At 47.5% G+C, this 17,119-nt stretch overlaps 2 protein-coding genes across 3 annotated transcripts in view; both read left to right on the top strand.

Moving 5' to 3' along the window:
* The window catches only part of LOC144951367 (uncharacterized), a 38,240-nt gene extending 29,865 nt beyond the window's left edge, over positions 1-8,375 (top strand). Inside the window, exon 7 of one of the 2 annotated variants that reach the window (XM_078881596.1) lies at positions 6,974-8,375. In XM_078881596.1, the coding sequence (XP_078737722.1) occupies positions 6,974-7,446 (473 nt within the window). In that variant the 3' untranslated portion in view covers positions 7,447-8,375. Of the gene's footprint in view, positions 1-6,934 lie in introns of both variants that reach the window. The other variant, XM_078881595.1, reaches the window with a different exon arrangement.
* LOC144951369 (uncharacterized) lies at positions 8,355-15,331 on the top strand (the record flags this gene model as incomplete). Its single annotated transcript, XM_078881598.1, has 1 exon — positions 8,355-15,331. A coding segment is annotated over one exon (1,056 nt), but the record flags the coding sequence as incomplete, so codon positions are not given.
* Positions 15,332-17,119: the final 1,788 nt, after the last annotated feature.

The following is a 17,119-nucleotide window of genomic DNA, read 5'->3' as shown; positions in this document are numbered from 1 at the left end:
GTCTAGTGTAGTGTATAGTAGTGTAGTGTATAGTAGTGTATAGTAGTATAGTGTAGTGTATAGTGTAGTGTATAGTAGTGTAATGTATAGTGTAGTGTATAGTGTAGTGTATAGTGTAGTGTATAGTAGTGCAGTTTATAGTGTAGTGTATAGTAGTGTATAGTGTATTGTATAGTTTAGTGTATAGTGTAGTGTATAGTATAGTGTATAGTAGTGTAGTAAACTAGTTCAGCACCACCGGGTTGTGTGTTGGAGAGCAAAGCCACGACATTTCACAATCCGAGTACGAACGTTTCGCCACCAATTACAACCGGCATCCTCAGGCGGACGGCAACCAGATTTGTGGAGGGATCAGTGTGATGACGTCACTTGTGAGCCCTTCACGTGCGAAGGGGGGCAGGGGGGAGGGGTATTAATGGCTTTAACTTTTCTAGCAATAACGCAGGAGGCGTGACGGTGTTCAAAGGCCAAATCGACACCGATTAGAAGGCACCGGGTACACGTGAACTGCCCGTACTTCGTGGTAAGGCGTGTCAGACAAATGTGCTTCGATGCTGTCCTCGAAACCGATTGGGGCTACATCAGTCACAGCCTCTTGCGTGGCTTTGTCTCATCCGGTGCTCGAGAGCTAAGAATGACGAAAGGCAGGCAGCACAAGGGCAATGCAAAGCGCTAAAGCATTAACATAGCTCTCTGTGTGTGTGTGTGACAGCTGCTTGTCGAGTAGCGTGTACACACGCAATGTTGTGTCTTTGTATGCATATGTGCGTGTGTATCTGTATGTAGCTGTGTGCGTGTTTCTCTGTATGTATCTGTGTGTCTATTTATGTATCTGTGTCTCTCTATGTATCTGTGTGTGTATCTCTGTATGTATCTGTGTGTCTATTTATGTATCTGTGTCTCTCTATGTGTGTGTATCTATGTATCTGTGTGTATCTATATATCTGTATGTATCTATGTGTGTCTCTGTATGTATGTGTATCTATGTATCTGTGTGCGTGTCTATCTCTGTATGTATCTGTGTGTGTATCTCTGTATGTATCTGTGTGTATCTATGTATCTGTGTGTGTATATATATCTGTGTATTTCTGTGTATGTATCTCTGTATGTATCTATGTGTGTGTCTCTCTCTATGTATATCTGTGTGTCTATCTCTGTATGTATCTGTGTGTATCTATGTATCTGTGTGTGTCTCTGTATGTGTGTGTCTCTCTCTATGTATCTGTGTGTATATCTCTGTATGTATGTGTGTGTATCTATGTATCTGTGTGTGTCTCTGTATGTGTGTGTCTCTCTCTATGTATCTGTGTGTCTATCTCTGTATGTATCTGTGTGTATCTATGTATCTGTGTATCTCTCTCTATGTATATGTGTGTGTGTATCTCTCTATGTATCTGTATGTGTATCTATGTATCTGTGTATCTCTCTCTATGTATATGTGTATGTGTATCTCTCTATGTATCTGTGTGTATCTATGTATCTGTATGTATCTCTGTATCTGTGTGTATATCTCGGTATGTTTCTGTATGTATCTCTGTATGTGTGTGTGTATCTCTGTATCTGTGTGTATATCTCTGTATGTATCTGTATGTATCTCTGTATGTGTGTGTGTGTGTATCTCTGTATCTGTGTGTATATCTCTGTATGTATCTGTATGTATCTCTGTATGTATCTCTGTATGTGTGTGTATCTCTGTATCTGTGTGTGTATCTCTGTATGTATCTGTGTGTGTATCTCTGTATGTATCTGTATGTATCTATGTATGTATGTGTGTGTATCTATGTATCTGTATGTATCTCTGTATGTATGTGTGTGTATCTATGTATCTGTATGTATCTCTGTATGTATCTGTATGTATCTCTGTATGTATGTGTGTATCTATGTATCTGTATGTATCTCTGTATGTATGTGTGTGTATCTATGTATCTGTATGTATCACTGTATGTATCTGTATGTATCACTGTATGTATCTGTATCTATCTGTATGTATCACTGTATGTATCTGTATGTATCTCTGTATGTATGTGTGTGTATCTATGTATCTGTATGTATCTCTGTATGTATCTGTATGTATCTCTGTATGTATCTGTATGTATCTCTGTATGTATCTGTATGTATCTCTGTATGTATCTGTATGTATCTCTGTATGTATCTGTATGTATCTGTATGTATCTCTGTATGTATGTGTGTGTATCTATGTATCTGTATGTATCTCTGTATGTATCTGTATGTATCTCTGTATGTATCTGTATGTATCTCTGTATGTATCTGTATGTATCTCTGTATGTATCTGTATGTATCACTGTATGTATCTGTATGTATCTCTGTATGTATCTGTATGTATCTGTATGTATCACTGTATGTATCTGTATGTATCTGTATCTATCTGTATGTATCACTGTATGTATCTGTATGTATCTGTATGTATCTCTGTATGTATCTGTGTGTATATCTCTGTATGTATGTGTGTGTATCTATGTATCTGTGTGTGTATCTATGTATCTGTATGTATCACTGTATGTATGTGTGTGTATCTCTGTATCTGTGTGCGTGTCTGTGTGTGAGACAGCTGACTCCCGTAGAGAACACGACGTCCACACGACGTCCACACAACGTTGCCCCACGTTCGACAGCATAGCCGCATGGAGAATGAATCCAAACCGCATCGCGGAGCGAATTTCGGATGCAAATACGCTGGCCACGTACACAGCGCGGATACGCTCAAACCAAACACGCGTAGAGCTAGTCAAATGCTGTGTGTAATGGGCGACGTTTCAGGGCAATGACCCTTATTCACAGCACGGAGAGAGGCCAGCAGAGAGAGTGGACGATACGGGCTGGAGATTGCGCTGTTTAACACCGTGGTGGAGTGCGCTAGGAGATGTTGACTACCTCGCCTGGTCAACAGGAGGTCGTGGGTTCGATCCCGACCCTGACGACGCCTGCTGCTGCATGTTTGGAGTTTGCGTGTCTCTCATCTTCATCATCATCACGGTGGCTAGGAGATGTTGACTACCTCGCCTGGTCAACAGGAGGTCGTGGGTTCGATCCCGACCCTGACGCCTGCTGCTGCATGTTTGGAGTTTGCGTGTCTCTCATCTTCATCATCATCACGGTGGCTAGGAGATGTTGACTACCTCGCCTGGTCTACAGGAGGTCGTGGGTTCGACCCCGACCCTGACGACGCCTGCTGCTGTATGTTTGGAGTTTGCGTGTCTCTCATCTTCATCATCGTCACTGTGGCTAGGAGATGTTGACTACCTCGCCTGGTCTACAGGAGGTCGTGGGTTCGACCCCGACCCTGACGACGCCTGCTGCTGTATGTTTGGAGTTTGCGTGTCTCTCATCTTCATCATCGTCACTGTGGCTAGGAGATGTTAACTACCTCGCCTGGTCTACAGGAGGTTCGTGGGTTCGATCCCGACCCTGACGACGCCTGCTGCTATATATTTGGAGTTTACGTGTCTCTCTCTCATCATTATCATCACGGTGGCTAGGAGATGTTAACTACCTCGCCCCAGGTTGTGGAACGCCTTGTATGTATGCACGTGTGTCGAACTTCTTTCGCGCCGTACGTAGCCAACCGCGCTAATCGGAGGTGCGGTGCCTTGTCCCAGACCGCGAGACACGCTCCGTCAGTCGAGGATTTTTTTATATCTCGCGCTCGTCTGAAAACCACATTGACCTTCTCTTGCGTATCCGTCCGTGTCAGGGTCGTTTGCCTTTTAGTTTGAATGCTAACAGCGTGCTTCAGCCGCACCGAACCTCACAAAAATAATATTCAGGGCCTACCTTGGCTCCTCCCACCCTCAACCAGTATATATACGAGGACTGTTTCTTGGAATTTCTCTCACTTGATACAGCAGTCGTGCTGTGACGGTTCCACCTGAAAACGGAAGCTTGTGTTGCCTCCGAAACGTCGTGATTTTTATTTTTATTTTACTTTTATTAATTAACATTTTTTACCTACGTGACTTTACCGAAAAAACCTAAGAATAAGAGGTTTGTTGTTGTTTTTGTTGCTTTCTTTAAACTGGGAATCTGTCGTAAAAGCTCTGCACGGCCTCGCCTGAATGGCACTACATACATACATACACACATACAGGGCGCTTCAAACTAAAATGTCAACACTTCTGAGAATTTGCAACGACGCCACAAGAAATGCACCTCCAGGCTTTGGAAACTGCCTGGAGAAGATTCCAGGCCACGCGTTGACAACGCTGGCGAACAAGTGGGAGACTCTTTGACTTTTTGAAGCTATTAAGATTACATTCGTTATCACGTCACAGTATATTATAACACTGGTCAACACACTTTTTCTGGCATAAGGTATTCCAACGGCCCTAAGGTAATTTTGGGGTGCCGATTCCAAATCTGGCATCAGTTTTGTCTATCACATCAGGTTTTTGAGATATCAAATATTGCATTTTCAATAAAAACTGCAGAAGAAAAATATTAAATAAATGTGGATACCTACATCAAATGATATTATAAACACACTATCCTAAAAATACAGCACAATATTTTAACACTAAAGCAGTCACTGACTCGCAACAACTTGCAATCATAAGTGACAGAGTTAATTTCGGGTAAAATCAATGAAAATGGGGTATGCCAATATCATAAAAATGAGATGTGATAGAGCAAATCTGAGACCAGATTTGGAATCAGCGCCCTGAAATTAATCTAAAACAGCTGCAAAAGTCCAGGCCAGAAATTTTTTTTTTGTTGACCAGTGTAATTAATCATCCGTTTATTTTTCCATTAACAACGACAGTCCCATATGAGTGTTTAAAAAAAAAATGTAAGCACCCTGGAAACTCCTTGGTTCTTTCGGTGAACTCACGTGACTTCACCGAAAGAACCAAAGAGTCTGAATCCCTGCAGTCACGAAAGCTTAAAATCAAGCACCCTGTATGTTTACAAAAACTAAAAAAATACTTTTTAACTCCGTTAACTATTTTTTTTCTCCCAAGGTAGGCATCCGGACGACGACGGCCGGCACGTGCTGTGGGTTTTTTATTTATATAATCGTCACAACGGGCCCCCCCCTCCCCCCGTGCTGTCTGATTGGGTAACGAGAGGAGGGAGCGGGTGGGGCTGGGGGGAGGAGGGGAGGGGGGGGGCGGAGTCATGTCAATGACGTCATTGCCCGAGTAATGCGACGCTGTATTTCCATAACCTTGGCGCTTCACGATAAACAAACGCAACAACGCACGCGCAAAGACAAAGGTCCCCCTTGTAGCCTGTAACAGACTGTTGGGGCAAGTGCCGTTAGCGAGTGTGCACCTACGAAGGCCGGCCCGGCCGCCTTTGTCTCGCTCGTGGCAATGTTTTTTGACATTGCACCAGGTACTCACTTGAGGCTGAGTTGACCTAGGGGAGGCCCAGGACCGGTTTAGATTATCGTCAGCGGGAATCGAACTCGGGTGGCCGGGTTCGTAGCGCAACGCGCTAACCGCTACACCACCGCTCCCCATAGACGCGCACAACAACAACAACAGCCATTCGCCACTGAGTGGCGGTGACGTCAACACGACGCTTGTGCCAGGCCATGTGCACCTTGAGGCCACGTGAAGTGTCGAACGCCCGCTGGCAGGAGGTCACGGGGCAGACCCAGGTGCTATGGGTCGACTGACTGAGATGACTGGCCGATGCACCACCTGTGCCCTCTTCTGTGCTAACACGCACACACCCACACACACGCACACACTCACACACGCAAACACCCACACACACACGCACACATGCACACACACACCCACACGCACACACCTACACACACACGCACACACACACCCACACGCACACACACACACCCACGCACACATACACACACCCATACACCCCCACACACACACCCCCACACACACACACGCACCCACACACACACACGCACGCACACACCCACACACACACCCACACGCACACACACGCACGCACGCACACCCCCACACACACCCCCACACACACACACACCCACACACGCACGCACACGCACGCACACACACACGCACACACCCACACGCTTTTTTGTGCGTTGAGTGTTGATGTCATTGCCACCCTCTCCCCGTACCTCTGATTAGCACGGTTGGCGAACGTACGGTGCCAAAGAAGTTCGACATGCACACTTACATACTTGGTCGTCTCATCTATATGTAATAATACTCTTGGAGACGGCTTGTGGAATCGGTCCTTTTATTTACTTATTTTAGTTCACAATCACTCCCCGTTGCTGGCAGGCAACGGGAAGTGGGCAGACAGATCGCAAGAGACGCACTGCCACGTCGCACTCGGAGCCCCGCTCCCTCGTGGCCCCTCTCTCTCTTCGTTCCTCGTCTGACCACGTGTCCCTCAGCTCTTCCCTTATTTAATGCCTGGGTCACGTGGTACGCTCCAGCCAATCCTTAATAGCCTGCGCTGAATGTTCCAGATTCCTCCATCAACTCCCGGGACCACGCCCCTGACTTGTCTTCCCATTGGCTGAGGCCAAGACCAGCAGAACCAATCACCCTAGCTGACATCCCTCGATCACGCCAGGGCCATGCTCCCAGGCTCTCCCCCCATTGGCTGTAGAGCAGGACCGGCAGAGCCGATCACCACGTGAGCCGGACATAGGCTCTCATTACATATATTTGGTTGTTTTCTCTCTCTCTCTGATCTCTATTCGCGGCATTGTTTTAGTTTCGTTTACATTCTCCCTTTTGTTATTTTGGCGAGCCCGGGGTCACTCTTTTGCGAATGAGACCGTGCGTACGAGTTCCATGCCCAGAGCCCCCCCCCCACCCCCCCAAGCCGCGCACAAAAATTTGCCGATAGAAGCAATCACCGATTTGTACGAGCGAGTAAAATTAAAAAACATATTTTTGTATGTTTAACAACAACAACAACAACAAAAACAACCGCAGCCTTGCAGGTGCTCAAGCTGCCCTAGGGTGCCTGTGTTTCCCCTGTCTGCCGCTGGCTCCTGTAGGCGACAAGATCGTCGTGCCGGAGGCGGAGACGGCGACGACGACGGAGCCGGACGCTGGAGCCAACCCCCCGAGCGGCGCTCCGGGTCTCCGGCAAGAAGTGACCCCCGTGACCCACGAGAGCGACGTGACCCACGTGACCCACGCCGACGCTCAGCGGGCAGTGGAGGGCTGCTCGCGCTCGGACTCCGAGCCCGGCGCAGGTCAAGACGGAGAGACCGGGGCGCTGGCGGGCACCGATGCAGACGAGCGGTCAGCCGGCGGGCCCGACGGCCAGCCGCGCGTCAAGGCGCACGTCCGGTTCGAGGCTCGGCAGCCGGACGTCGGGTCGGCTGCCGAGGCAGGCATCCAATTCGATGTCCGGTCAGCCGCTAAGCCAGACGCAGAGTCGGCGACTGAGCCGGGCGCACAGTCGGGCGCTCACGTAGATGCCCACGTGGTCACGGAGGTTGGCACTGGGCCGACTGTGAACTGAATGCTCGGGGGGGGGGGTGGTTCTGGGTTGGGGTGAAACGGATCTGTTAAGCTGGTACAGCGCCGTGGTGCTGCCAGAGGGGCAATGGTTTAGCTGCCGTCGTCTTGGGAATCCGATTTCTCGATCGTGGGGATGAGTTTGACCTCTGTTGGGTGTGACGGGAGGGTGAAGACCCCACGGGGTAGGAGGCGGCGGCGTGGGGGGAGGGTGTTACAGGTACCCGTGATGCGTTGCGGGAGATGGAACGATTCCGCTTGAGGTGGAACATTTTAGCTCCCCGCTCATGACCTCCCCCCCCCCACCGTTTTCCCGTTCCCAGCGTCGCGCGTTTGCGATGAAAATGTCTCCATTTTAAAAGAAATCGTGGCTTGGTTTTTATTGAAATTTTCATCTCTCTCTCTCCTCTGTAAGCATTCGGTGGTAATTTCAGCGGCCCCTTTGCTTCCGCAGGTGTCTCGTGATCTCCATGACACAAAGAGAATTAATAATCACCATGGTCCGGTACGTTTGGTATTAGTCTGCCCAGTAAGAATGGGCGATGTCGCTGAGCGGCTTTTACCCCACCGATCCATTTGCCCTCGACGCGTTCTCGCATTTGGCGATTTTTTTTTCTTGCTGTAGGCCGTGACGCCGGCACACAATGGCCTACCCCTGGTTCCCGTGGCGCGCTGACATCGGCATGACGGCTCTTTCGGCATTCACGACCCGCGAGGCAGACAGGCGCGAGTTTGCGCGCTCAATTACACCCACCCCTACGCCTCGCCACGGAATTAACCGGGGCGGCCGCCGGGATTCGAACTGCGAACGTCGGGTCCGTTCTGGGCCGAACAAGGAGACAGCGCGAACGACAAATTTTTTAGTTTATGGTTTTTATGCTTCGCAGGAGACGCTTGTGATTTGCGCGCCCCCCCCCCCTCCCGTCGCCCCCCCCCCCCCCCGCCCTTTCTTTGCGCACCGCCGGGCAATGCGGTCCCGTCCATCACCCCGACGTTGGGTTTGGGTTTCGGTCGGATCGGACGCAAGAAGCGCGAGGACGGATCGCTGCGGATAGGGGCAGGGTTAGGTTAGACTCACTAGGGGCAGGGTTAGGGGTAGACTCGTTAAGGGCAGGGTTAGGGGTAGACTCGTTAAGGGCAGGGTTAGACTCGTTAGGGATAGACTCGTTAGGGGCAGGGCTAGGGCTAGACTCGTTAGGGGCAGGGTTAGGGGTAGACTCGTTAGGGACAGAGTTAGGGGTAGACTCGTTTGGGGCAGGGTTAGAGAGTAGTCTCATTAAGGGTAGACTCGTTAGGGGCAGGGTTAGGGCTAGACTCGTTAAGGGCAGGGTTAGGGGTAGACTCTTAGGGGCAGGGTTAGGGTTAGACTCGTTATGGGCAGGACTAAGGGTAGACTCGTTAAGGGCAGGGTTAGGGGTAGACTCGTTAGGGGCAGGGTTAGGGTTAGACTCGTTAGGGGCAGGGTTAGGGGTAGACTCGTTAGGGGCAGGGTTTGGGGTAGACCCGTTAAGGGCAGGGTTAGGGGTAGACTCGTTAAGGGCAGGGTTAGGGGTAGACTCGTTAGGGGCAGGGTTAGGTTTAGACTCGTTAAGGGCAGGGCTAGGGGTAGACTCGTTAAGGGCAGGGTTAGGGCTAGACTCATTAGGGGCAGGGCTAGGGCTAGACTCGTTAGGGGCAGGGTTTAGGGTTAGACTCGTTAAGGGCAGGGCTAGGGGTAGACTAGTTAGGGGCAGGGCTAGGGTTAGACTCGTTAGGGGCAGTGTTAGGGGTAGACTCGTTAAGGGCAGGGTTAGGGGTAGACTCGTTAAGGGCAGGGTTAGGGGTAGACTCTTAGGGGCAGGGTTTGGGGTAGACTTGTTAGGGGCAGGGTTAGCGGTAGACTCGTTAGGGGCAGGGTTAGGGGTAGACTCGTTAAGGGCAGGGTTAGGGGTAGACTTGTTAAGGGCAGGGTTAGGGGTAGACTCGTAAGGGGCAGGGTTAGGGGTAGACTCACTAGGGGCAGGGTTAGGGGTAGACTCGTTAGGGGCAGTGTTAGGGGTAGACTCGTTAGGGGCAGGGTTAGGGGTAGACTCGTTAGGGGCAGGGTTAGGGGTAGACTCGTTAGGGGCAGGGTTAGGATTAGACTCGTTAGGGGCAGGGTTAGGGGTAGACTCGTTAGGGGCAGGGTTAGGGGTAGACTCGTTAGGGGCAGGGTTAGGGGTAGACTCGTTAGGGGCAGGGTTAGGGTTAGACTCGTTAGGGGCAGGGTTAGGGGTAGACTCACTAGGGGCAGTGTTAGGGGTAGACTCGTTAGGGGCAGGGTTAGGGGTAGACTCGTTAGGGGCAGGGTTAGGGGTAGACTCGTTAGGGGCAGGGTTAGGGGTAGACTCGTTAAGGGCAGGGTTAGGGGTAGACTCGTTAGGGGCAGGGTTAGGGGTAGACTCTTAGGGGCAGGGTTAGGGGTAGACTCTTAGGGGCAGGGTTAGGGGTAGACTCTTAGGGGCAGGGTTAGGGGTAGACTCTTAGGGGCAGGGTTAGGGGTAGACTCTTAGGGCCAGCGTTAGGGGTAGACTCTTAGGGGCAGGGTTAGGGGTAGACTCGTTAGGGGCAGGGTTAGGGGTAGACTCGTTAGGGGCAGGGTTAGGGGTAGACTCTTAGGGGCAGGGTTAGGGGTAGACTCTTAGGGGCAGGGTTTGGGGTAGACTCGTTAGGGGCAGGGTTAGGGGTAGACTCGTTAAGGGCAGGGTTTGGGGTAATCTCGTTAGGGGCAGGGCTAGGGGGTAGTCTCATTAAGGTTAGACTCGTTCGGGGCAGGGCTAGACTCGTTAAGGGCAGGCTTAGGGGGTATACTCATTAGGGGTAGACTCGTTAAGGGCAGGATTAGGGGTAGACTCGTTAAGGGCAGGTATAGGGGTAGACTCGTTAGGGGCAGGGTTAGGGGTAGACTCATTAAGGGATAGACTCTTTAGGGGCAGGGTTTGGGGTAGACTCGTTAGGGGCAGGGTTAGAGGGTAGACTCATTAGGGATAGACTCGTTAGGGGCAGGGTTAGGGGTAGACTCTTTATGGGCAGGGTTAGAGGGTAGACTCATTAGGGATAGACTCGTTAGGGGCAGGGTTAGGGGTAGACTCTTTAGGGGCAGGGTTAGGGGTAGACTCTTTAGGGGCAGGGCTAGGGCTAGACTCGTTCGGGGCAGGGTTAGAGGGTAGTCTCATTAAGGGTCGACTCTTTTGGGGCAGTGTTCGGGGTAGACTCGTTCGGGCTCGGGCGAGACTCGTTGTATTCTAATCGGACACGACAGAGCGACAGTCTCCCGCCGAATGTCTCCGCATATTTAATCTCTGTTGCCATAGCCACGTGACACAAGGAACGCAAAGCAGACCCAGGGCTGTCTGCTACTAACCACCACCACTTCTTCCATTACCACCATCACTGCCTTCAGCACAACCATCATCATCCTCATCATAATAATCACTACCACCACCGTCACTACCTTCACCACCAACATCGCCATCATTGTAACCATCACCGTAGCTTTCACAAACCATCTCTCGTGTCACGGTAACTAGAGGAGTAGTAACAACAACAATGATCATCACCAGAATGCTCTTTATTTACCCAAGAAATCATGGGTCTCAAGAATCGTCGTTATTCAGGAAGGGTGCTGATAAATTTAGTGAGCCTTACCTGGTCAAATATAAAAGAGTGCAATTTTGACTTTAAACTTTCGTGACTGCAGGAATTCATATGCTTGGTTCTTTCGGTAAAGTCACGTAGATAGAAAATAAAAATAAAGTGAATAGAAAATAAATAACACAATAAAATACAAATTACATTTTTATATTATAAAAATGTTTTAAAAAAATTTTCACTTTTTTTTATTTTTCTATCTACTTAACTTAGTTAAATTGGACCACAATGTTTGGCAAATTCAGCCACTTTGGTGGCCGAAGCATACAAATTAAACTGTGCAAGTTAATGTGAAAGAAAATATATAAATAAACCCACCCTTGTCATCGTGACTGCGACACACACGTGTCAAGAGAGGACACGCACGATCTAGCAGACAAGGGCGTAGGCCTTACCCACTAAACATGGCCCAACGTTGACCCAACGTTGAGCCAACGTTGACCCAACGTTGAGCCAACGTTGGCGCCGTATTAAACCTCCTTCGCGTTCTGCCTTCCTCGATGTTTGCGGCCCATTCGTCGTAACTAACCGCCGCTTTTAAGAGCGCTTTTCAAAACAACTCTTTAATTAAATTTCGATTTAAAGCTTTCGTGACTGCAGGGATTCTTCTTCTTGGTTCTTTCGGTAAAGTCACGTAGAAGGGAAGTAATAAAATAATAAAAATAAAACATAATAAAATGTTTTATTTATAATAAAAAGAAAACGTAATAAAATGTTTTATTTTTATTATTGTATTACTTCCCTTCTACGTGACTTTACCGAAAGAACCAAGAAGATGAACTCTTTAATTTTCGATTTAAAATTATTTTATTATATAATATTATTTTATTATTTTATTATGTTTTATTTTTATTCTTTTATCATTTCCCTTCTACGTGACTTTACCGAAAGAACCAAGAAGATGAACTCTTTAATTGTTAACGGAGGTTTTTTTTTAAATGTCCTCATTACTCCCAAGTGGCTTTCACGGCGGAGGCAGTGAGGTGGGTGGTGGTGGTGGGGGGTGATGGGGCGGGGGGAGGCGGTGGAATTTTCTCTTTTGTGAGTTCCCGTGACCTTTCCATAACATCTCGGAAAATTGAATTCAAGCGGAGATACCGGCCCCTCGGAACCCGCTGCTTCTCTAGGGGGGCGGTTCGGTGGAGTGGGAGGTGGGGTGGGGGGGCACAATCGCCCCCCCCCCTTCCCACTCCTCCTCCCTCAAGAGATAATTCGTTGCAAATAACAATTAGAGCTTTGGGTCGTGCACGTAATGATCAATATATTTTGACTTAAAACTTTCGTGACTGTAGGAATTTTATATTCGTTGGTTCTTTCGGTAAAGTCACGTAGACAGAAAATAAAATATTGAAAAATGTTTTTTTATTAAAATAAAAAATATTGAAAAATATTTTTTATTTTATATTGAAAAATATTTTTAATTTAATATTTTAAAATATTTTAAATTTTATTGATTTTCTTTGTATTCTTTGGTTCTTTCGGTAAAGTCAAGTCGATAGATACAATTAAAAATATTTTTAATTTAATTTTAAATTTCTTTTAATTTTTATTCTTATTTTATATCTACGAGACTTTACCGAAAGGACCAAAGAATACAAACAAAATCAATACATCGCGTTCACACACCTGATCGTGAATGCGGTGAGGGTCACCTTGTCCGTCGAAGAAATGCCCCCGTGTCGCGGTGGCGCGATTGGTCCCTGAACCGGCGGCGTTCAATTCCACATTAGCCAAGACGGTGCACCAGTCCTTCCCAAATAAATAATAAAAACACGACGCTTGCTGTCCGCTGTCAGCTGTGTGTGCTCTCATTTGGGAGTTGTGCCCACCGCGTGCCCACGACGTCGCGGCAACTTCGCTGCACGTGCCGGAGGAGAGTCCACTTCAGAGGGGCTTCTGGGGGGAGAACTGCCGGTGACGTGGGGCGAAACGTCGAACCCCAAAACGCACCGGAGAGCAACAGCAGCAGCAGCAGCAGCACAAGTGCGAAATGATGATCTCCTGTCCAGCGGAGCAGTCTCGCCAGGAGTTGTACATTCGCGTGACGATGCAGCGATGATGATGACGATGATGGATCGGGCAATATTGTGTGGTGGTGGTGATGGTTGTCTTAATGATCGGGCTGGTGACGATGGCGGTGGTAACGCAGCTGCTATTGCTGCTGCTAGCGGTGGTGATGGTGACAACTGCTGTCATTGTTGCTGCTGCGACTGCTGGTGGTGGTGGTGTCAGTTACCCTGGTGGTGCTAGTAATGATGGCGCTGGTGATGATGAGGCTGTTGTTGCCTCTGTTGCTGCTGCTGATGGTGGTGTTGACGATCGTGGTGGTGGTGGTGGTAATGATGTAAGTGGCAATGATGGTGGGTGTGATGATGATGATGGTGGTGGTGGTAATGATGTAAGTGGCAATGATGGTGGGTGTGATGATGATGATGGTGGTGGTGGTAATGATGTAAGTGGCAATGATGGTGGGTGTGATGATGATGATGGTGGTGGTGGTAATGATGTAAGTGGCAATGATGGTGGGTGTGATGATGATGATGGTGGTGGTGGTGGATGGTAATGCTTCTGTTGCTGCGGCTTCTACTACTGATGAGTATAATGACACTGGGGGGTGGGGGGGGTTATACAGGGTGCTGCAAATGACCCCTTAGCCCAAGTTGTGCCTAAAATAAGTCCAACTGTCTCGATTTAAAGCTTTCGTGACTGCAGGGATTCATCTTCTTGGTTCTTTCGGTAAAGTCACTTAGAATGGAAATAATAAAATTATAAAAATAAAACATACTAAAGTATTTTTATATAAAAATAAAACTTTATTATGTTTTATTTTTATTACTTCATTATATTTTATAAAAATAAAACATAATATAGTATTTTTTATATAAAAATAAAACTTTGTTATGTTTATTTTTATTATTTTATTATTTCCATTCTACGTGACTTTACCGAAAGAACCAAGAAGATAAGTCCCACTGGTTGAGATCTACTACTTCTTCTTATCTCGCACGGCTGACGTGGACGCAGAGCGACGTCTTACGATGTCACATTGAGGTTTGTCAAGAGCCAGACAACGGGTTTCAGGAGCAAGTGAAGGTGTATCGCTGTGATGTCTGCTTCGTACTGGATCGCCTCCAGTATTAACAAAGATTCCGATTATACTGGTAGGAACGAAGTGGACCAGACCACCAATAGATTAATGTGTCCGTCCGTCCGTCCGACTGTCCGTCTGTCCGACAAGATGGCCGCCCGCTCCCCCTGCGTTCCGTGAACTAAATGAACTAAACAAGATGGCCGTCGCATCCGGCGCAGCCAATGACATCGCCTGTTGCAATCCTTGCTCTGTGGGCGCGCGGGTCAGTGGGGAGGGGGGTGTGGACGTCATCGCTCACCCCCCATGCACAAATCATTTTCTTTTTAACTCCTCTATACCCGGTCGATATCCCTGTACCGGTATTAGTATTATTCCTACCAGCCCACCCCGCAGGGTCCTGTTAATCTTGTACCGGCACTGGTGGCGTTTCGTGACCGGGGCGGGATAAGGGTTTAATTTTAACATCGCACGGCCAATTTAAGTATTGCTTCTTTATAGGGAATTCACTCGCGTGTGGTTTTTAAATCCTTTATATTAAGTTCGCTTGCTTGCTTAGGACCGTGCAAATCTTTCCGTCGTTTTTTAACCCACTTCCCGTGATCCAATCGAGCTGACATTTTGCACACAGACTCGTTGTGCGTGACAATTAATTTTCGTGAAAAAAAAAATTCCAAAATTTTACACTGTTTAGGGAAAATGTTTTAAATATTTAATTACCAATTGCTTAATGCTGGCAGACAATCATCTGACCCATAGGTGGCAGCCATCTCAAGCCAGAGGACGAGAGAACTCTAGCCGCCACGCATATAAAGGATTTATAGTGAAAAACTTTGTTTTTACGGGTTAATTTTATTTTTTGCCTAGGTTTGTTGTTCGGGAGTTTGTTTGACTTCTGTTCACGCGCCAGCTCTCGTTTAATGTCACAAGCCACACTCCACCCCACCCACCCCACTCCCCGTTCTGTATTCTGTCAGGCAAACGGGGTGGGAGTGGAGGCAACCTTCCCCGACCACCACCACCCTGTCGTGTTTTTCTTTTGCTTGTTGTTAACTTGTTGGGAGTGTTTGGAAGTACATTCCAGCGGCTGTTAAAAATACTAAATAAAGGCGCGCTGTGTGACTGCCCCCTGCCGGCGTGTTTGGAGTTTGCGTCTCTGCCTCTCGCCCCGTGGTCGCGTGGATTTTCCTCTGGGGGCTCCTCCGGGCCCTTCCCCTCCACATCAGAGGTCGCAACCGGGTACCCGATACCCGTACCCTACCCGATACCCGGCTACCCGGCCGGGTACGGGTACCCGTTTGCGACCCTGGTGTGGCCGGGTACGGGTAGACCGTGAGTCACTGGTGAGTCACCGTTTGTCACTCATTTCCCAACGTCTTGTCTCTTCTCACAATTCAAGTTCCTAGAATCAACCCACCCGCGCCTGCAACATGGCTTCATCCCAGAGGTCGCAATCGGGTACCCGTACCCTACCCAATACCCGGCCGGGTACGGGTAGCCGGGTATCGGGTAGGGTACGGGTACCTGTTTGCGACCCTGGTGCGGCCGGGTACGGGTAAAGAATCAAAACCCGTTTGCGACCTCTGCTCCACATTTAAGAATGAACATTCGTCTTCTTGGTTCTTTCAGTAAAGTCACGTAGAATGGAAATAATAAAATAATAAAATAAAACATAATAAAATAATATAAGAATGTATTTTTATTATTTTATTATTTCCCTTCTACGTGACTTTGCCGAAAGAACCAAGAAGATGAATCCCTGCAGTCACGAAAGCTTTAAATCGAAATTTAATGAACATTCGTTTGAGATTATTTACTGTTAAAATGTCCCTCCCTTTATTACTGCTAATCCTATTTCCCTCCCTTTATCACTGCTAATCCTACATAATATACTACTAGCATAATATGACTTTGAGACCCCCCACCACCGACACATTTCACAAGTAGTGACTAATCCCATATCTGCATTTGTCATCAATATGCTAAATTCCTCTGTTGATATGTAACTTCATTTGTCAAGGCTCTCTCCTCCGACAGACCTGTTCTTCACCCGAGGACGGCTGCTTGCGTTGTGGCCGAAACGTCGTGAGAATTGTATCTTATGTTTTTATTTTATTTTCATTTTATTATTTTATTATTTCCCTTCTACGTGACTTTACCGAAAGAACCAATAATATGAATCCATGCAGTCACGAAAGCTTTAAATAGAAATTTAATGAACATTCGTTTGAGATTCTTTACTATTAAAATGTCCCTCCCTTTATTACTGCTAATCCTATTTCCCTCCCTTTATCACTGCTAATCCTACATAATATACTACTAGCATAATATGACTTTGAGACCCCCCACCACCGACACATTCCACAAGTAGTGACTAATCCCATATCTGCATTTGTCATCATTATGCTAAATTCCTCTGTTGATATGTAACTTCATTTGTCAAGGCTCTCTCCTCCGACAGTCCTGTTCTTCACCCGAGGACGGCTGCTTGCGTTGTGGCCGAAACGTCGTGAGAATTGTATCTTATGTTTTTATTTTATTTTCATTTTATTATTTTATTATTTCCCTTCTACGTGACTTTACCGAAAGAACCAATAATATGAATCCATGCAGTCACGAAAGCTTTAAATAGAAATTTAATGAACATTCGTTTGAGATTCTTTACTGTTAAAATGTCCCTCCCTTTATTACTGCTAATCATATTTCCCTCCCTTTATCACTGCTAATCCTACATAATATAGTAGCATAATATGATTTTGAGACCCCCCACCACCGACACATTCTACAAGTAGTGACTAATCCCACATCTGCATTTGTCATCAATATGCTAAATTCCTCTTGATATGTAAACTCCTTTATCAAGGCTCTCTCCTCCGACAGCCCTGTTCTTCACCCGAGGACGGCTGCTTGCGTTGTGGCC

Source organism: Lampetra fluviatilis, chromosome 62 (assembly GCF_964198595.1).
Source record: "Lampetra fluviatilis chromosome 62, kcLamFluv1.1, whole genome shotgun sequence".
In the NCBI taxonomy this organism is placed as follows: Eukaryota; Metazoa; Chordata; class Hyperoartia; order Petromyzontiformes; family Petromyzontidae; genus Lampetra; species Lampetra fluviatilis.
This window is presented reverse-complemented; position numbering and strand designations above follow the sequence as displayed.